The sequence below is a fragment of the Abramis brama genome (genome assembly GCF_963993115.1).
Source record: "Abramis brama genome assembly, chromosome: 19".
NCBI lineage: Eukaryota > Metazoa > Chordata > Actinopteri > Cypriniformes > Leuciscidae > Abramis > Abramis brama.
This window is the reverse complement of record NC_139981.1, coordinates 10,074,190-10,095,808: the sequence shown is the minus strand read 5'-3', so window position 1 is coordinate 10,095,808 and position 21,619 is coordinate 10,074,190. Positions and strand designations below refer to the sequence as shown.

Sequence of the window (21,619 nt, the reverse complement as noted above, 5' to 3'; positions counted from 1 at the left end):
AGGAATGGTAGATATTTTTCGAATATTTTAAAAAGCTGCACTACCGAATAATAAATCTAAACTTAAATCTACAGTGCCAGTGTTTTTAGCCATAACTGTCTGCGCATGTTCAAAAAGCAATCCGAACACCTAGACTAGATGCACAAACATACACTACACTGCACTTCACCTGTAATTCACATGCACTGAATGTAGGAAGCTTCTATTTTTTACATACACTTACACCTGACTGTTGAAGTGTGATTAAATGAAAGACTGGACTGCTGAAAGCACTCTTTTTAAGACATTTACTTATGCTTAAGGTTGATGGATTAGCTTTAAAGAAAGTACGCAAATGTTTCTTCACCTTCCCGTCTCTCTCTTTCATTTAACAGTCATGGAGTTTTTGAGTCAGGAGCGGGGTGAGATGATGATGCTCTACGACCTTTACTTTGCGTTCCTGCAAACGGGCCGCTACAAGGAGGCGCGCAAAATCATCGAGGTGGGACTACTGTTATTGTGTTCAAACCACTCAGCTATTTAACAGCTTTAATTGCTGCCACACTGATATTTCCACTTTTAATTTAGATTGGCTTCAAAGCCACACTAATGCCATTCATGCAAGACAATAGGTACAATGTTTTTTCAGAGGATTTGAGTTTGGGAGTGTGAAGGAGAAAATGACGACTACAAAGACCACTCATTTTTGAAACCGCTAACCTGGATGTTTTGTGATTTTATTGTTTTTGTCACTATATTGAATCTATGCACTCATGCCAATTCCTTTTATTATCATTAATTGTCATTACTAGGCTTTGGCATTATAAAACCATTCTCATTTGAAAGTAGAAAACAATGACAAAAGTTAACAAAGATGAGCAAATCTGAGATGCCTCTTCCATACTAATTAAAAAAAAGAAAATTTTATTTTATTATATTAATTAGTTTTAAATGTATAATTTTATATTTGGTTAATCATTTTATATTTCTGTTTAAATGTATAGTTTTTACTTCTGTCAAATCAATCGCATCTAACCAAAGTTTGTTGTGTGTATATACTGTATGTATATACACACAAATATATAATGTATTATTGTATGTGATTTATTTTCATATTCAGGGTGAATGTAAGCTATAGGGCTCAAAGTACAACTGGCAGCAAAACTTCTCATCCTGTCTCAGTACTGTGAAGTTTTCAGCATGTGTAGATGCCTTTAATTGTCTGGAGAGACTGAGCCTCTCTGTTCTCAAGTCAAGCATTTCAGCGAATGCTCTATTCGAGACGTAACCGATTTTGAGACGCTTGACGTGTTTTGAGCGCTTCGTCTAGGATGGGTCTTGGGGGACATCTTTAGGCTGTGTTCTGTCTTGTTCTTCCAGAACACAGCGTCTCAGGAGTCTACACTTCTACTGTGAAACCGCTCTAACAAAGACATTTAGGTGTTCAATTAGCCAACCGCTCTAATACAACGCCATTCAACTCCCTCAGCGCTGCCATGTGTGGGAGTGTGGCGGAATGTCAGGACTAGTCAAGCCACTTCAGTGTCTTTTTATTTTTTTCCAAACTTATGCAGCATTTTCTTTATCCTTTTCTCTCTTATCTGTGTTAATTCTGTTGTATCATTGTCTGTATGGATGAAAAATAAGCCTGAGCTTGGATTTTATAGATCCATCAGTCAGGGGCTTTTAACCAAGAAAATATCCCTTCTCCAGACAATTCCCAGTGTCTGCAAATCTAAAGCATGTCATTTGTCTCCATTTTTCATATATACACCGGATCATAGCAATTCCTCTGGGACGTTACTTTAGCCGATAAGCTATCGATGGTCACCTCAGGATACAGCTATCTCAAGCAGCTTTGACTTTCATTGGTTTGAGAGGTTAATTTAGGATGCAAGTTAAAATCCCTCTTAAAGCATTTGCTTATTTTTTTATTTTTACTTTTTCTCGGAAATATACTAATCCAATACTGCTCTTACATCATCCTAGGCTGATGTCAAATGAGGTTAAAATCATTCATGTTCCATGACTCCTACAAGGCACAGTTTAGATGGCCCTCGTCTCTTTTTTTTAACTAATACACACAAAAATGCTTGAATATTTAAAGTCAATTTGCACCTAATTTCATTAGCACTGAAATGTTTTTTTATGTTGTTAACTGAACTGATATATTGATATACTGATCTTTTTAGTAAATAGTAGTACACTAGTAGTTGTATGTGCTTTGCTATTGTATATTTTAAATATTTCTTTATAGCTTTAATTTAATTTTAGTTTGTCAGTTACCGAAAACTTTAAAAAAAAAATAGTTTTAGTTAACAACACTATAACAACCGTACAATTACAACACTGGTATTTTGTCATATTGACATTGATCTAGAACCATCTTTTCCATGCATATCTACATTTTTGTCTAAGCAGTTTGTTCTGATTGGCTGATATTGTACCACATCATGCAGTATTTTACTAGAAAATGATTAGGCACTGTTGGAAATTTATTACATTTAATTTAATTTGTGGTAGTGCACAATATAAGCTCTTCATTGTCCATTTGGAAATCAGTTTTGATTTTAGTTTGAACATTTTTTAGTAAATATTGTAAGTCATTTAAACTATAGGATCCTGAAGTCTCGTTTAGGTGCATTTGATCAGTGTTGAATAGACCTGCTCTAGATATTTGCCATCAGTCATTTGAAAACAAATCCCTCAGTGATATCTTTCTACACCTGGTAGCTACAATAGTTTTATACCGCTGAAGTTCCCCCACTATAAACTCTCTAAAAGTTAGTGTTTAATGGTGGCTCGTCGAGCATCCTTGTGCTTGACGGGTCAAAAGCCCCTCTCGTTCTGTGGAGCGTTTTCCACATGGCCTCTCTTCTATCCAGAGCTGGCTAATTAAAAACACTGATATCTAAGTAGCATTAGCAGACACAGAGCTCTACTCCACTCTCTAATAGAAACTTTAAGTGCAGTGATGGAGTGCTGGTCAGGAGATTGTGCTGTCTATAATTGTCAGATTATTAATAATGGTGGTAATTAAGTGAAATGCTGGTTAAGGTTTTGGTGTAATTAAAATGGTTGTCACACTGTGAGTGTTTCTGAGTGTGTGACCTGTGTTTGAGAGAATGATGACATCTTCAGTGTGATAGGTGTTTTTGCTCAAAGGTCTGAATAAATGGGGAGTTTTTGTTTACTGTAACTTTGCGAAGGCCATAAATGATACACTTTGGTGCCCCTTAACTTTTTTTTCTTTTTTTTTTTTGGAAAAGACTCAATAGCAGTTCATGGGAGTTTATGGCTATATTGGGTTTAAACTGCATGTAGACAAACTGTATATCCTAAATTTTGATAACCAGGTTGCAACTACTACTCAAACTTTCATAATTATGAAATTCTGTAATTGCGAAATTTGGCATTGTTTTATCTTTAAGGTCGATTGACTGAAATGTTGCCAGTAAAATTTCTTAAATGCCACTTTCACACAGCAGCAGAAATCAGTTGTCAGTCCTGTATTTCAGTCCTTAATACGCTTCTGTTCACATATAGTTCAGTTATTTACATGACAACACATTCTATAACCGAACTCGCATGCATACATTTTCAGGACTCCCGCATTCTCAGAAAACCTGCGCTGTGTGATTGGAACCGGACTGGACAACTAGTCTGTCACATCATACAGGAGTTTGAGAGAGCCGCTCTGCACTCGCCGTTCGTGTGTGTTGCTGATTTTCATGCGTTTTTTCGGTATCAGCGACGGAGATATGAGCTGTGTCATCTGAAGGTTTTAGATCCAGTCACAGTTCTTTACCGGAGCTGCTCTATTTTCTATTTGCGTCCTATTTTATACCCTTTGCATAGAAACTGCCTAATTGCTTCCTGAAAATTTGTTCTGACTACATTATGTAGAAAATTATCATTGTCTTACTGAACTGAAGTCAGAAAATTGTTTAAGCAGATTAGTAGCTTGCTGTATTTGCTAATTATATTTATATTAACTGAATATGGCTAAAATCTTCATAGAGAACGAATACATAACCAGCAGAATCATCCATTTTATTTCCTTTTCTCAAATTTTAGAGTTTTGTATTTTGTGCCTGTGCGGTGTAAAGAATATTTTTCACTGCAGTGCCTCATCTGTCACTGTATGTCTTTACATGTCACTGAGTTTATATTGCTCCAGACTCCAGATTTTCTTAATCATCTGACCTAGATGTTCTTTTGGGTATTGGCTGTGCAGTGAGAGAGAAAGTGTCTGTGTGTGTGTGCGCGCATGGGTCAAATTGATGTGAGTGTGTGTTGATTTGCTCTCTTATATAGGAAGATTGGAGGGATGGGGGTGCTCATCATCCTGGATTTACTTAAGGGAAGATTTGCCCCACGGGCTTTATGCATCAGGCCCAGGGGCAGCTTCTACAAAGAAAAAAAAAAGACTACGACTGTGTAGCGGTTTAATTTTGGTCTTATTTGCTAAGCAGATTAGGCTTGAGGAAGGCTGGAGAGATTTTGAACTTTGCCTGGAGGCTGATTTGTAGGAGAGTAATTCCGTTTGGATGCTGCTGGTACAATATCCTCCAAGAGGAGATACAATTGGAATTTAGACAACTGACTGTGTGTGTGTGTGTGTGTGGTTTACGTCTGTGTGTGAAAAATCTCATGTACTGTGGGTGGGCCAGATTATCATGATTTAGTGATTATGGTAGAGCTAATCATGTTGTACTTCTTGATCTATATTAGGTCAGTGCCACCCCTAATGTTTTGTTTTGTGTTTTTTTTTTTGGTGTGTTTTTTTTATTTATTAGTGCAGTGTTTGTGAGTTGCGATTTTGTTTAATATGACATCTCGTACATTTTCTTTACCATGTGCAGACTCCTGGTCTAAGGGCACGAGCGACCCGTCTGCAGTGGTTTGCCGAAAAATGTATCACAGCCCAACAGGTCAGTGTTTCCCTGCTGTTCTCTCTTGAGAAACTGATTTGCTATAGATCAATAGAGTGTGTATCACCGTTTGAATCTTTCTTCCCCAGATGGAGCCCCTTGAGAACATGGTGGACATGACTATCAAGCTGTTTGAGTGTGACAGAGATGACATGTACCACTATTTGCTCCGCCTCTGCAGTAAGTATTGTGTGTTGGACCTGAGATTCCAAACAGTGGATGGGTGTTATGACGCTGTTTTCTTTTCTCTTGTCAGAGGAAACCAATGACTGGCGTAAGGCTGAGGCGACCTGGATGAAAATGCAAGAGGAGAATTTGGCTCCAAGAGAGAGAACATTGCGTTTGCTTGCTGATATCCTCAAAAACAATAACCAGGAGGTGCCCTTTGAGGTGCCTGAGGTAAAGGAACACTCATTGTCCAATGTAAAGTCTGTGTCCTGAAACAAAAGCAGCTGAAAACCACTGCCGTACAGTCTTTGGATCTGTTTCTTTGGTCAGATACATTCAGCTGTTTTTAGCATGTTTCCATTATAATCACTTTAGTTATCCATTTATTATCCAGAGTAAAAGGAAGCATTATGGTGTATTGATGTGGCTGTTTTATGTGTAGGTGTGGTTTGAGGAGGTCAAAGGTCAACCTGAGATGTTCTTAGAGCAAGAATCTAGAATTGCGGCTTCTCCTCGTGAAAGGGTTACTACATTCACTAAAGAGGCCACGGTTGAGGACTACAAACTCAAACTCCTGTCTCTTTGCAAGAAGGGCAAAGTTCAAGGTTTGTTTTTTAAAGCTACACTATGTAACTTTTTTGGTTCGAAATTAACAATTTAAATAATGAGTACATCATAAAACCACCTTCCAAAATGTGTTTTTGCCTTGCTCTAAATGACTGATAAACCTACAATAATTATTTATATTTTAGAGTTGTTGGGACAGGTTTCCTGTAAAACTGCAGAACTTTGTCATTTGTCTATGTGTGTTTACTTCATATTTGTAAAAAAAGGACCAGGCTATTGCTATATGCAGAGGCAGGGGTCATAGTAGCTTGAAGCCACAAGAAATTAAGGTGTTTGGTGTTTTAAGCCCCCAACAGCACCTTCCAGGCAGCGAGGGGATGGGTAGGTTTAAGGTTGAGGGTAGGGTTAGCTGCCTCTAAGGAACCATTGGGGGCTTAAAACACCATCGAGCAGAAATTAACCTTGAACCGAAAAGAGGTAACCGACAGTACCGTAATAAAACACAAATCAACATAGTTTATATTGCATCGTGTTTGCTATGCATTGACTGTTTACAAAGTGGTTTATTTGTAAATTGTAAATTGCCTTGCCAAGTTATAATAGTTTCCACTGTTTTACCTTATCTGACATGTATTTGAAGTTTGTTTCCGCCAATGAATAAAAAATAAAAAAGGTAATTGCGACTTAACTCACAAAGACTTTTTTTCTTGCAATTGCAAGTTTACATCTTGAAATTCGGACTTATTTTTTCTCGGAATTGAGATATAAACTCACAATTGCGAGTTATAAAGTCCGAATGGTAAGATTATATAAACTTGCAATTCTTAGAAATAAAGTCGTAATTCTTAGATATAAACACTCTATTCTCAGAAATAAAGTTGCAATTCTGATAAATAATCAGAATTGCAAGATATAAACTTGCAAATTGTGAGTTATGAAGTCAGAATTGTGAGAAACTCACAATTGCGAGAAAATGTCAGAATTGTGAGCTGACTTTTTACTTTATAATTCTCAAATGCTAGTTTATTCCTCACAATTCCTTATTGAAAATCTTAATTCTGGGAAAAAAGTCAGAATTGCTAGAGGCAAACTCTCAATTGTGAGAAAAATAGTCAGAATTGAGGTAATATCTGAAGAATATCCATCTTTTGAGTTTTGATGTCGTTAGTGACATTCGCACTGATAAGGCGATCATCTGTAACCAGTGCTGTGCCTCAAGCCATCAGATTCACTTATGCAGAATAGCGAAGCCATAGCACAACTAAATAAGGAACAAAATAATGTTTGTCCACAAGTTTCTTGTAGTTTTCTTCAATCGCTAGAGAGCCTAAAGTTAATTAATGTATAGCTTTTAATTGAATTTAAAATGTTATAATTTTATAATAAAAATAAAATATGTTAATATTATATATTTATCTAACATAATAAAAAATATATTTATATAATAAAAATATAATGTTGCTTTGATTGGCAAGTCAGGTTTTTTTTATAGAGTGGAGTGATTTATACAATACAAATTGCTACAAAGCAGCTTTATAGTACAGTAAAAATTAGTGTGACCATCTCGATTCATTTTTTTGGAATGAAACAATGTTGTTTTAAAGGATGCTCAAATGCAGTATTATCTGTAGTGGTCTAATGTTGTCGAGTAGATCATGTGTATACTCTTGTTTCTGATCCTCAGAGGCCTTCGACGTCCTGAAGGAAGTAGATAGCAGGGGCATGGTGCTCGGCCCTTCTGCATATGATAACCTCATCAAAGCCCTCCTGTCCAGAGGCAACATAGAGGATGCCATCGCTGTCAAGAACATGTAAGTCTGTCTATGGGGGTCGCATTGCATCCAATATCTTTTACATTTGCATGGTAAAGATGATCAGGTTGCAAAATTACAGGTTTTAAGGTCACAGACCCGTTTTTGCAGAATAAGAAAATCTTCTTGATTTGAAACGGATGAATAAGCTTCTAGTCAAACACGCACACAAATATATACATACATGCAAAGTGAGCAGTTTTATAGTTTAAGCCCTTTCAATGTTACCAGATAATCTCTGAGCTCTCAGAAGAGCTTGTCAAGATGCAAAAATGACAGTCATTTGCCGATTAGTAATAGATCTTTGTGTTGTACTTTTGCGCTGGTGATCTTTGATTTATCTATAAAGCTCTGCGGGTTTACTGGGTCGCATTATACGTCTGATGATATGTCCTCATGAAAAAAAGCCATTGCCCCTATAATCTTGTGAATGCTTTCAGAAAGCATTCAGAAACATCTTTGTACCAGGCTATCCACGCCACAGCCATTGCGGTGGGTGTTAACTGACCCTATTCATGGACTTGTAGTGCATAAACATAACATTATCTCCCACTATATTACACTGTAGCATTTGATGTTGCAAAGGTACTTGAAACCTCAAGACTTCAGTTGCCTTTGAGCGATACAGATAATGTGTAACATACCATATATCTTCAATTACCAGTTATCATATATACATCCAGTCAGTAAATCAGTGGCATGCATGCAGGCATGCTGTTTCAAAACCTTGTGAGCTTCATTGCTGTCTACTGTCTACATAGACAAGCTGTTTTCTAAGGCACAGAGCTCATAAGTAACATATTTGGAATGTTTTTGAAATATGAGAGTTTTCTTTTTTAATATTTTAAAATGAGAAATTCAAAGCTGAATTTTCTTCATTATTTCACTCTTCAGTGTCACATGATCCTTCAGAAATCATATGTAGTGTGTTTGCTTTGAAGGAGTGCATATGTGTGTGGTGGACTTCAAGCAGATGTTTGGCAGGACATTGGTCTTGGCCAGCGGGGTGCTTTAAGGACAGATTAAGGGGATTGGGTATGGAGGAGAGAAGCAAGGGATGGGATTGTCCAGCACTTAAGAGGACTAGAGGAGAGTAAAGAGAAGGACACAAGGATTTTCTTAGGATTGATAAGAGTAACTCTGACTCTGGTCGCTGGGCCAATCTGCTGTGCGAGCGGCTGTTGGCCGGTCGCCGTGGAGATAAGGAGCGGCGGCTGATGCTCAATTGGACGGCTGGATTAATCTGGCCAGTGAGGGTAATAAAAAAAGAAGACTTTGATTGAGGTTTAAGTGACGGAGGAGGGGAAAATGAACTGGGAGAGTGGATCCTGATTTGTTGGATTTGTTCAGTCTCACACACATGCATGCACACAATTTTATGCTCACTAGTAAAGAAATAGCTCTCAGCATCAACGTGCATATACAACAACATCATCTATTATTCATAAATACAGCTGATCCTACATAACACTGCTATTTCACAAACTTCAGTTCTTCAACCAGTCCCCATCTTCCTTTTGTCTTCTCAGTGCTGCTGATCATATTCCTAGGTTCAGTTTAAGTGACATTGCCAACAACCTACTCATCATCTCTCAAGTGAAGAGATGCCAGATGAATGGTGAGTACACACGTTGATCTGTTCTCTCAGTTCAGCAATTAGTGATACTGTGGACTATCTAGGTTTATTCCATGGCTTTGTTTTATTAAACCTGACCACATGATCTGTCCCTGCTCACAGATGCCCTGGAGATTCTTAAGGGCATGTTACAGGCTAACCAGGTGCCCGGTCAGTTGGCCATCACTCGACTGGTTCAGGGTCTTGCTAGTGAGGGGAACACACAGGACATCCAGGGAGTGGAGGCGTTGGTGAAGACTTTAGGCTCCGTCAAGCTGTCCAGCATGTTATTTGTCAACAATACGGCCCTCGCTCATATTAAAAAGTAAGGATTTATTTTTTATTTTTTTTGCCAAGGCAAGCATTACTATTATTGCTCCATAAAGGTGTTTAGAAGTTACCTCAATTGGTCACACGACTTGTCCGTTTGTTATCTGGACATGGATGGAGTACCTCACATGGTGCTGCTTGTTGATGACAGATATTGCTATTATTTTTTAAAGCAATCTGTCTTTCAAATTATGCTTGATAGTGAATAAAACTGTCAAAATAATTACAAGACTTACTCTACTGTTCAAAAGTGTGTTCTGTAAGGTTTTTTTCAATGTTTTGGAAAGAAGTCTCTTATGCTCACCAAGCCAATACATTTCTTATCAATGTTAAAAACAGCTTCTTAATATGAATTTGTGCTGTATTTTAGTTTTAGAATTCTTTGATGAATGGAAAGTTCAAAAGAACAGCATTAATTTGAAATAGAAGTATTTTTTTATTAATTTCTTTCCCCAAACTTTTGAACAGTTGCGTACATGCAGAGTTCTATGACATAGAAAAGCTAAAAAAAAAATATGGAGTTTTTAAATTCAGGCATATTTTCACAGAGAGCACATGCAAATGAACAAAATCTTTAAAAGACATGGACATTTTTCAAGGTACAATTTCTTTTCTTTTTTTAATCCTCATCCAGTAATTATGAACAACTTGACAAGTCAATTGAAAAATCATGGCAATTCATTGGTCAAAAGGTGTGGGAACCCTGTTTTGGGACATGACCTTTATCTAATGACCTGAATTTCAGTAGACACTTGTGGAAGCAACCACCTACAACACCGTCATCATAGCAGCGATGCCATGCACCAAAATGTATTATACAGCTACAAGACTCAAAGATCTCCTTATTCGTTGGCTTGGCTACTAGAGCAAGGCTTACAATACTTGAGATGAGCAGCCGTTCAGATGTTTTTAAACTGGATGCACAGTGAAACTCAATGCAGCAAAAATTGGCACCACATACCTTGCTGTTGGAGGAACGCAGATGACTTTGAGGTTAAGACTGTGATTGGCTATGACAAAGACTTGATTGTATTGTATTATCTCAGAAACTCTGAACTACATGCTCAATGTTTCTAACAAAGGGAGCACTAGCAGACTGTCTGGCGGGTGAGATTAGATTCTACCCACACAATCTTTTCTTGGTTATTTTTGTGAAAACAAATTCATGAAAAGAACAATGAAGCACCCTTGTTTCTGTAAATACCATGAAATGTGACCTTTTAGTGGTTTGACCTTGACAAAATTGGTGTCATCAAAGGTTTGTTGTGTAACAAAGGACTGCCTGCTCATGTGGCCTTTTCTCCCACCTCAATTTCATCTTCCTGTTCTTTCATCTTACCTTTCCTCCATCCCCTTCACCCCTCTTCCCCCATTATTATTAAAGGCTCAAATCTGCTGTGATGGCTATGACTATGTAGTCTGAATAATTCACAATGGACCATATTAATGTGGTGCCCGGGTTCCGGAGCCCCCATCTCGCCTCTTAACCAGTCAGCTTGGCTCAGCTGCACACAGCACACGTGTCACTGTTGCTTATGTCCCCCCGGGGGTCAGAGTTCACCCCGACAGGATAAAGCTGTGTGAACGGGGAAGCCGCCCAATCAGCCATGAGGAACATTTGCTCTTCCGCTGTCCTACACTGTCTCAGGACTTTAGGAATGGCGAAGAATGACAATCGACGGCTGGGCCCAGAATATTAATGTGGCCAATGAAAGTTTTATGCACTTAGTGTTCTGTAAATGAAAGTTGGGGGATGGATGGGAAGCAGAAATGGAATGGAAATTTCCCCATGGCTTGCTTTTTCTGCCTGCCTTTTAGTTTGAACTGTAAAAGTATGTTTTACAAGCTATCTTGTTCATTCAAGAAGAATAAACCTAAAACTACACTAGTTGAGTATGAATTAAGTACTTGGTGTTAGGACCAGTTGTATATATTTAAACGGAGTTCCTGCTGGGCATTGAAAAGCATTAAAAGTGAATTTTGTGAAAATTAAGGCCTTAAATGGCATTAAAAAGCATTACATTTTATTCCTTCACGCATTAATTTTTTAAGATAGTTTTGACTTTGATTTGCTGTCACAAAATGTGTACATTGGAGTGATAAACACGCGGATCCAGTTTGGCAAGTGTCTCCGGCCGGTGCAAAATTTCCCCACCGCTGGATGTTTTGGACTGCAGCGGGCTGGGACGCGGAGGAGTAAAACTCGTAATGTCACAAAGAAATGGGAAAGCACAAATTCCAACGAAAGTGGAATATATTTCATTATACATTCAATATTTAAGACATGGTTGCCGCACGTTGTTGGTCAACATGGAGAAGCATTTAGCCGTGCATAGTGTGTAGTGCGTCATTTGGGACACAGCTACAGTGTCGCTTGATCAAAATATGCTTGTGCTGCACTGACATTGGTCCAAACTGATAAATGGTCCGTGAAGCACACAATGAGTAGTGCAGTTTCGTTCCGCTTTCATTACGTTTGCCATTTGATGTTGGGAAATGTTGTGGTGGTCGCGCCAGCGCGACTGCTAACAAAATTTGTGTCACCGGCAAGAAAAATGGTCCAACAAATCGTTCGGTTTGTAATGCTTACCAAACCGAAAGCCTCGTACCAAACGGTTAAATACGAATACGTGTATCGTTACACCCCTAATATAAACGCATAAAAGTCTCGTTACACTGTATTGAGTACAAGCTGGGCTACAATAATATGTGAGCTACATCTATGTACATGTTGGAGATAATAACGTTTATGCGTGTTTATTGAAAAAACAAAAAATTTAAGTCAATTAAAATAAGGTCACAAAAATCATTAAATATTTGTCCACAAGACTTTTGAGAACTGGCTCTTGTAGCCTAGAGTTTTCGCTTCAAAATGATGTGAAAATCATCCTGCCTACTTACTCACAAATAACAATATATTGATTTAAATGTTTAAAACTTTTTGTTTACAAAGGCCATATGCGTGGAGGCGCGAATCATCATGAATAATGCTGTATTTCACACCTGAGGAGATGAATGGATGAATGGGCTATAAAGGGGTTTGTTTAAATCACTAACACTGAGTATGAACTCTCCTTTCTCCCTCTGCAGTGGGGACATTGACAGTGCAGTGGAGCTGCTGGAGTCCGTTTACACCCAGAACACAGAGAATCAGAACACCAGTATTTCCTTTGTCTTCCGCAAAGTTCTAGAGGCCAACAATGATGCTGCACTAGATAAATGTGAGACCCACACACCACCTCTTCATCTATATCAGTGGTTCTCAACCAGGGCACCTCAACAAAATATGTTTTAATCCTTATGTTAATCTGTTCCATCAACAACAGTTTTATTGTAGAACATACAGTTCTTGAAACTTCTCAAACTCTATAGTTTTAATTATCAAAAAAAATATTTGTTTTTTCCTCGTTTTTTAACAATTAAAGTCGGCATGAAATGGAAATTGCGTGCAAGTTTTCTCTCCTATTGTGACATATTAGACTGAAGTTACTTGAATGAGAAAAAAAGTGGAGCTGAACCAGATTTGGTCAATCAGGAATTAATTGGATTGTAGAATGTTAGTCAAGGGGTGGTTACAAGGGCATATATATACGTAAATAGCTTACATGGTGGTAGAGTCTTCAAATGGGTGTCTTGAAGAGAAAAAGGTTGAGAACCACTCATACACAGTGAATTATTTGAGTACTTCTAGCTCTTGTTTGTGAGTTTCTGGTTTGGAGAAACATTAGAGCACCCATTGATGTGTTGTAACATAGTAATCACTGTGTAGGCATGTGATTGATTGACATCTCTCTCTATGTCCAGTGAGTGCCATGGCAGAAAGGCTCTGCAATCACTTTGCCTCCTACAGAGCTGCTGCAGACCTCTTCCTGATTTACTTGGACATGGGCAGGACAGAAGAGGCCAAGTTTCTCCTGCAGGTACCGTCTCTTAACAAACCAAGATATGCATGAGGACTCTGTGACCTTGCTAAATTGCTGAATCTAATTCGAGTTAGTATTGAAACTAGCTGACCCTGTTGCTAACCACAATTCCAAATCAAGTGAACACTGCTCTTTTTTAGCTCTTGCTTTCTCATATTTTAATCATTCAGTCGGTTTTACTTGCTTAGATGGTCTTGTACAAGATTTTTCCTCTCCCTTTTTCAAAAAGCACTTTAGCGAGTCAAGGAACAAAATGGCTGCATTAAGGCACCACTAAACCCAGGAGTGAGTAATATCCTTTGAGATGTCGAAATAACAGGAAGCTTTGCTTCGCAGCGTCCCTGAGATAGAATGCTAAATATCAAAATATGATTATTTTTACAGAAAGTCTTAGATCAGTGTGTTTGGTTTGATCTTGTTCGTCATGTTGAAGGTGTTGTGAATGGCATCAGAGAGTAACTCTCAGGAGTGAAGCTGCTGGGCTGTAGTTTTAATTGCTCTGATTGTCGTGAAGGCACTCTGCCCACCTTAGCCTGTGTTCATTTTAATATAGAAGCCTGTTAAAAGCCTCCCAGGCCCCTAGGCTTTTAATTCACCACATACAAGAGAATCCCACAGCCTTCACGATTGGCTTGTAATGTGACCTCATTGCCGCTGAACCCAGAGAAAGCGCAGGGCAGTCCAGCAGTTTCAAAAGACACATACCAACACACACACAGCACAGGATGAGACATTTTCCGGATTCAATACAAATGAATCTGTACTTTAATCCAAGTGTTAAATGATGAACAAATAAAACATTAAAAGATTGAGCTCATCAAATATGGTAAATGGATGCTCAAACGTGCGGGCTTGGCTTAACGTGAGAGAACTGTGAGGTTTGTTCTCGTGCTTCAAGCAAACACGGTTAAACTGCTGTTGACAATTTAAATATGCATTACTCTTACAATGTCTTAACTTTTTGAAGCTTGAAAGCTTTGATTACATAGACTTTCAATGGAGGAACAGAAATGTCTCAAGTTTCATTTAAAAAAAAATCTTTATTTGTGTTTCACATATGAACAAAATGTTTTATGGGTGAGTAAATGATGACGTTAGTTTTAATTTTTGGGTGAACTGTCCCTTTAAACTGACCCCATTCAATTCCTGCTATAATCATGTCAACATGGTAAACCCAAAAAGAAAAGGACTTTTTATGTAGAGAAAAATCAGAAATAATAAACTCAGAAATTACTAACCAGAAACTCATCCACCTAGATCAGACCATGGTGCTGAAAAATGTAATAAAATTTCTGTATTGAAAATAAATGTTTTTAGCTCAGCACCATTTTAGTGACTATAATTTAACGTGTATAAAACGTGTTTAAAAGTCCTCGTTTAGTAACCAAAACAATTGAAATTGAATTTTTGAAATCTTTTCAGCTCAAATAATGCATGCAAAATTGGTGCTTTTAATACAAGCTTCACTATTCTCTTTTGAGAGATTGTAAATGCCTATAACATGATTTAAAAAATTGCCATTATGCCACAAATGCATGTAACATTAATTGCTAAATAAAATGTTTAGTCCATGTTTGCTTTAAAGGTACCCATGCTATCCATAAAAAGCCTGATTCTTCATAACCGCTAACATCCTCCTTTCTGACAAAGCTGCTTGAGGTGGTTGAGTCTTCTCAAGACCTACAGTTTCTGTACAGCACAGTTTACCCTTCCGGAATTCACTGTGCCTTCATTTAACTTGTTATATTGTCCTGATTAAAGAGTGTGAAAATTGCACACCGGTGCTTGAAAGCTCAGGAGCACGCCTTTATACGACTAAGTGTAGATAATTGTACTTTAAATTGGGCAGACACTGTACATTTTAATTTTCATAAAGAAATAAGTGGTTATTTGCCTGACTCCATTATTAGCTGTATAATTAACCCTTAACTATAGAGCGCTGCACTGAGTGCTAAAGGATGTAATGGAAGATGGATACATTCAAAAACATATGCTCCCATCATGCTGTTACACACACGTCCATACGCTCCCCTCTGCATTCTTTTAACTGCCTGCTGTGTGGATGCAGGAAATACCAGTAATTGTTTTTATACCAAGGTTTATGTTTTGCTCTAGGGCAGATACTGTGCTTGCATGTAAACACACACGTTATGATATGCGGTAAATGTTTGTGTTGAGAGTTTTAAGGTCTCTTGTGCTTCTTTGATTGCTTTAGCGCTGTGCGGCTGTCAACGAACAGAAGGACGTAATGTTCACTTACATGTTACGAGCGGCTCAGCAGCCGGGACAGGTAAGCAAACCCAGTTTGTTCTAGCCTTCATGCTCTTAACTTTCTTGAAATGTATGGTCACAGTTTGTGAAATAAAGACTCTATTTTCCTTCCTGAATAGGCTGTTAAAATCAAGACTCTGACTGAGCTGATTCCTGACTTCACAGAGAAGGAGAATATCTATTCACACCTGATGAAATGCTACAGTAAGACCACTATTTGTATCAACTCTAATTTTCAGGGTGATATACACTAGCGTTCAAAAGTTTGGGGTCAGTGAGATTTCTTTTTTTTTATTAAACAAGAACACATTAAATTGATCAAAGGTGTCGGAAAAGACATTTATAATGTTGCATAATATTTCAAATAAATGTTCTTTTGAACTTTCTATTCATTAGAGTCCTGAAAAAAAGCTTCTGTTTTCACAAAAATATTAATTAGCGCAACTGTTTTCAGTTGATAAGAAGAAATGTTTCTTGAGCACCAAATCGGCATGTTGAAAGAATTTCTGAAGGATCATGTGACACTGAAGACTGGAGGAATGATGATGAAAATTCAGCTGTCAAAACAGAAATGAATTACATTTTAAAATATATTCAAATAGAAAAGTTATTTTAAATTGTAATAATATTTCTGGTCAATTAAATGCAGCCTTGGTGAGAATAAAAAACTTTTCAAAAACGTAAAAAATATTGCCAACCCAGTTGTGTGTGTATATATGTATATGTATATGTATATGTATATGTATATGTATATGTGTATATATATATGTATTAGTTACATTAGTTAAATTTCACAGGCAAAAAGGTCCGTTGTCAATAGCGCATGTTAATGTATGAAGCACATCTCACACAGAAGTCATTTTCAAACCAGGCAGAACAGAAAGTTTGTCAATGCAGCAAATCCGTGTAACCAGTTTGAACCCGTTGCGAAATCTGTTTGGGTGAAATGACTGAATTTCACCTGTGTAAATGAACAAAAGTAAATGTGACCACAACTTAGGAAACAATTAGTGCTATTGTTTTACTCTGTACTCATCTGGAACTGCACATGTTGTTCTGCCTCTGTCATTGAATAGTGGTTTATTTGAACATGATCACTGTTAAAAGCTACATGCTTCATCTGGTGGACAATGGCATTAAGTCTGTCCTCATCTCACTGGCCTGTTTGAGTCACCCCACTGTTTTGGCACACAGCAAAGCTAGTCCGTTAATAGTCTTCCAATTAAAAATGCAGCAAGCAGAACGCATTGACTGACTCACTGGAGGCACGTTTGCTAATACAAACACATGTTCCCTAATGAGGGGCTACTTTAGCCAGCCTACCGTGAGAACTTTGACACGTTTCAGTACTTATAGACCTCTGCAGCATCACTATTTTATGAGGGCTGATATGTGCAGGATGAAATATTGGTTGTTTAACACGGCTGTTGTTCTGCCTCACTCTCAACAGGTTTGGATAAGGACCTCAGTTCAGCGAAGGCTCTGTACGAGCGCATGCAGGCGGAGGGGGTGAAGGTTGAGGAGTTGACTCTTAAAAGACTGGCGCTACTATACAAGGAAGCTGGAGAAACTGTTCCCTTCCAAGAGCCTCAGGTAATCATCCACAATCATTAACACTTCATACATTTTGAACATGTAATTTTTTTTTTTTTATTAAATAAGAGGAATCATTTAAACCAAACAGGCATTGTTGTGTTTTTTTAAAATGTAGTTAAAAATAATGTTTAAATAATTGCAAAAGTAATATATTTTCCAGTAAATGAGCACAAGATTATATGCTTTGTCCGAATATGCCTTCTTTCATACTATATAGTATGCGAAAAACAGTATGTGAGCCTATGGAAGCACATGGGTAGCAATATTCAATTTGAAATGTAATATGCAAAATGACAATGCAATATGTAAAATGTAAAATGACAATGCAATATGTAAAATGGCAATGCATTTCTGTATTTAAATTTACATTTTCCATTACATTTGTGCAACGTTTGGTGCAAAATGAAAATGATTATTCAATTATATAATTTACATTTGCCATTTCATACACTAGTTAATATGTAAATAGAATACATATTTTAATGCTTTATAAGTTGCAAAATGAAAATGTATTACAGAAATTATTAGATATGTTTAATATGTTCAAGCAAAAATTTTAGCAAAATGATCATTTAAAAGTTATTTTTCTTAATTGCATTTACACTCACAGTTAAGACACTTGCGAATGCATTTTCATTAAATGTCCCGCAATGAATGTAGCAAAATTCAATGCGCAAATTGAGAATGCATTCCGAGCCAATCACGTCTCCGCCCTCTCCCGTCCCGTCAATCACTGCGTGAAGTTGGCCCCGCCCCCACCCAATGCAAAACGTCGGCAAAATAGGCTCAATCGTTTTTACTTTGTTTGTGATGGTTTGTGCTGTACTTTTTTTTGTTTGTGCTGCTTTGGTTTTTTAGATATTAAAAGAATATTTATAGGTCATTCTGAGGTCACCCAGCCCCCCACATGCTCCAAATAAAAGTCTTGTTCGGTTAAAGTTTTGTTTGTGCTGCTTTGGTTTTTAAGATATTAGACATTTAATTACATTCCAGGAGAGTGCCTTGGAGTTTTTCTTTGGTTTAAAATTTAATTACAGGTGATGACGTCACCAGCCCCCCGACCTGCTCCACATTCACCCAAAATAGTCTTGTTTGTTTGTGCCAGTAAAAATTTGTTTGTGCTGCTTCGTTTTCTAAAATATTAGACACTGAATTATAGACGATGATGTCACCAGCCCCCGACCTGCTCCACATTCACCCAAAAAAGGCTAGTCTTCTATGAATTTGACCCGTCAGATTCCGTGACCCTACTGTACCTATAGATTTATCAATATCTGATCAATATGCTTAATAAAATAGAAATGGGAGATGGTCATACATCACATGAGTCACTTTATTGAACATTACAGTCAGTTATGAAGAAATAAAGAGCGGTCACAATTTTCGGTAGCTATGAATTTGTTCTCCCAGACGTTCCAACATCGTACTGGTTCTATCACCCGCAGACGCGTAATAATCTTCGGAAACACTACCATTTCTCGGTTCACGCTCCACTTCATCTGCTAGTGAATTTAAGCCTATGAACCTATGTTTACCTGTTGCCGAGGGGGCAGGGGCTCGGAATGCATTTTCAATTTGCTCATTGAATTTTGCTACATTCATTATGGGACATTTAATGAAAATGCAATCGCAAGTGTCTTAAAGGTGAGTGTAAATGCAATTAAGAAAAATAACATTTAAATGATCATTTTGCTACAGTTTTTACTTGAACATGTTAAACATATCTAATCATTTCTGTAATACATTTTAATTTTGCAACTTATAAAGCGTTCAAATATGTATTCAATTTACATAATAAAACTAGTGTATGAAATGGCAAATGTAAATCATATAATTGATTTTTCTTTTTCATTTTGCACCAACGTTGCACAAATGTAATAGAAAATGTACATTTAAATACAGAAATGCATTGCCATTTTACATATTGCATTGTCATTTTGCATATTACATTTCAAATTGAATATTGCTACCCTTATGCTTCCATAGTGAGCCGAGTAGTATGTTCGAATTCATAATACTCATAAAACCGTAGACAAAAGGACCAGGAAGAGTACCTAAGCTGGGACTCGAACTCAGTGCGACCACGCTACATGTAGGAGTGCTGCCCACGAGGCTATCGGCTCCGATTATCGTTGTCCAATGGACAGTTTGAACTCACTAAAATGAGTGACTTAACCACTCAAATGAAATTTTGCTACTGCTTTTCATAAATTTTAGATGCTTTCATAAATCTTAAGACTTTCCTACTCTGTGTGTTGAGTCGAGGAATGGCTGGAAAGATGGGAAGAAAATTTAATTTAATGGCCAAATTGTAAGCACACTCAAATCTTTGCCATATTCATGATGTCGCCAGTGTTTATATCTCCAGCAAAATCATCATAAATATAGTGAATATTTTATATATTGTTCAGCCCTACTTGCACATAGAATACTCACACGAGTGGTATGTTTCCTTCTGCAAACCTACACTACTGTTACTATTATTTATTTATTTATTTTAATACATATAGCTAGGATTCATTCAAATTGACAGTAAAAACAATGTCATAAAAGATTTCTATTTCAAATAAATGCTTTTCATTTAAACTTTATATTCATCAAAGAGTCCTGAATAAAAATGTATCATGGTTTCCATGAAAATATTAAGCAGCTCAACTGTTTTTAACATTGATAATAATAAGAAATGTTTTTTGAGCAGCAAATCAGCATATGAGAATGAATTCTAAAGGAGTGATGATGCTGAAAATTCAGCTTCACATCACAGGAATAAATTACAATTTAAAATATATTCAAATAGAAAACGTTTTTATTTTATTTATTTTTTTACAGTTTTTACTTTCTTTTTGGTCAAATAAATGCAGCCTTGGTGAGCAAAAATCATACTGACTGTAAACTTTTTAAACGGTAATGTAGATGTTTGCTTAAGTGGTTTTATGCAACAAATTGGCCAATTCAAAACATGAGCTTCTTCATGAACCACATGCTGTGCACACATTGTGTGATTGCACATTGTGTCAGCATGATTGGATGTCAAGCTTTTTTATTTAATAACCATTTGTGAAGTTGGTCAAGCACTAATTGATTAGTGTCCAGTTTGAAGTCACACCTGAAATACTCCTACTTTTACAGTAGCGTAAGACCCGCCTCAGTCCACTTCACACGCTATTGTATTTACTCCGTCAGAACTGCGCTCCGGTGTTTTTCAACAGCTTTAGAGGAGACTGCCAGCCATCTACAAACCTCACCGCACCTCTGCGCTCTCAGTGCACCTTTTAAGTTCTCACAAAGCAATCTCAGGTAGCACTCAATCCCGCTCCATTCAACTCCTTCGGTCCCGCGGCCGCCACTAATACCACAGTACAAAGAGTCTCGGGAGAGAGGCGATAAGGAGAGATTTGAGGTGCCGTTCACATCTGGCCTCATTTCTCGTACACAGCGGCTGTTATTTATCGACTTTAATTACCCCATTAATAAGGGAATATACATTGTTGGAGAAATGGTAATCTTCTAAAAGCACTCACCTTCCAAAAATAGAGAGCCTGTGCTGTTTAATTACGGGAGGGGGAACGAGTAAATATGTTATTTGTGAATTAATATGGTTTGTAAGATGAAACGAGAGCGTAGGATTTGTTTGGACCGTGTGGTTGTTATTAGTTTGCCCTAGAGGGCAGGAAACACAACTACACACAGAGCCTGACTGGAACACAACACTCACTCAAAGTACAATTGTGTTGGACATTTTTGGCTTGTTTTGCCTCTTACTGAGTAAAAATGAAAAATGCTTTTTGTTTTTTTTGTCTCGCAGGAGTCTTTTCGTTTCTACGCAGACCAACTGAAGCAGCGGCGCTTAGAATCCGTGGGGCCGGCCGACGACTAAAAACACCTTCCTTCGTTTCTTTTTTTTTTTTATATACAGCAGATGTGCACAGCTTGTGTGTTATACTGTGATTGTTTGTTTTTGCCCTTCATAATGATGTCATGATATAGTTAACGTGTACATAAATATTTATGCAAATAAATGTAAACCCAAAACTTTAGTGGCTCTTTCGTTAGTTTCTTTTTTATCTTTTCTTTTGTTTGTTCCTTAAATGAGTGTCACCCAATGAGCCGTTTTCAACAAATGGAAATATTCATATAAGAAGTGTTAAATGACATGGATTATTTGTGAAAAGCTCAGTAAAGTTCTTTACCATTTCATTACCAATAATCTTAGTTATGTAGTAATGTATACAATGCTGTATAGTGTATAATAAACATCTCATTGGAGCAAACATGGATCAGCTGACATGCATCCTGCTTTCAATTTTTTTCTTCTTTGAAACATACATTTATCAGGATTTAGCACAAGTGCCAAAAACGTACATTATCTAGATTTTAAAACAAATGCATGATTTGCAAAAACCTTTCAAAAGATTTTTGATATAG

The 21,619-nt window shown here is 37.3% G+C and overlaps 1 protein-coding gene across 2 annotated transcripts in view; it reads left to right on the top strand.

The window, feature by feature from the left end:
* The window catches only part of lrpprc (leucine-rich pentatricopeptide repeat containing), a 54,154-nt gene extending 32,923 nt beyond the window's left edge, over positions 1–21,231 (top strand). For both annotated transcript variants that reach the window (XM_084092956.1, XM_084092957.1), the window contains exons 25-38: positions 375–481; positions 4,845–4,913; positions 5,003–5,093; positions 5,170–5,312; positions 5,524–5,686; positions 7,333–7,459; positions 8,989–9,077; positions 9,198–9,399; positions 12,495–12,625; positions 13,209–13,324; positions 15,543–15,617; positions 15,718–15,802; positions 17,049–17,191; positions 21,000–21,231. In XM_084092956.1, the coding sequence (XP_083949082.1) occupies positions 375–481; positions 4,845–4,913; positions 5,003–5,093; positions 5,170–5,312; positions 5,524–5,686; positions 7,333–7,459; positions 8,989–9,077; positions 9,198–9,399; positions 12,495–12,625; positions 13,209–13,324; positions 15,543–15,617; positions 15,718–15,802; positions 17,049–17,191; positions 21,000–21,071 (1,613 nt within the window). In that variant the 3' untranslated portion in view covers positions 21,072–21,231. The remainder of the gene's footprint in view (positions 1–374; positions 482–4,844; positions 4,914–5,002; positions 5,094–5,169; positions 5,313–5,523; positions 5,687–7,332; positions 7,460–8,988; positions 9,078–9,197; positions 9,400–12,494; positions 12,626–13,208; positions 13,325–15,542; positions 15,618–15,717; positions 15,803–17,048; positions 17,192–20,999) is intronic.
* Positions 21,232–21,619: the final 388 nt, after the last annotated feature.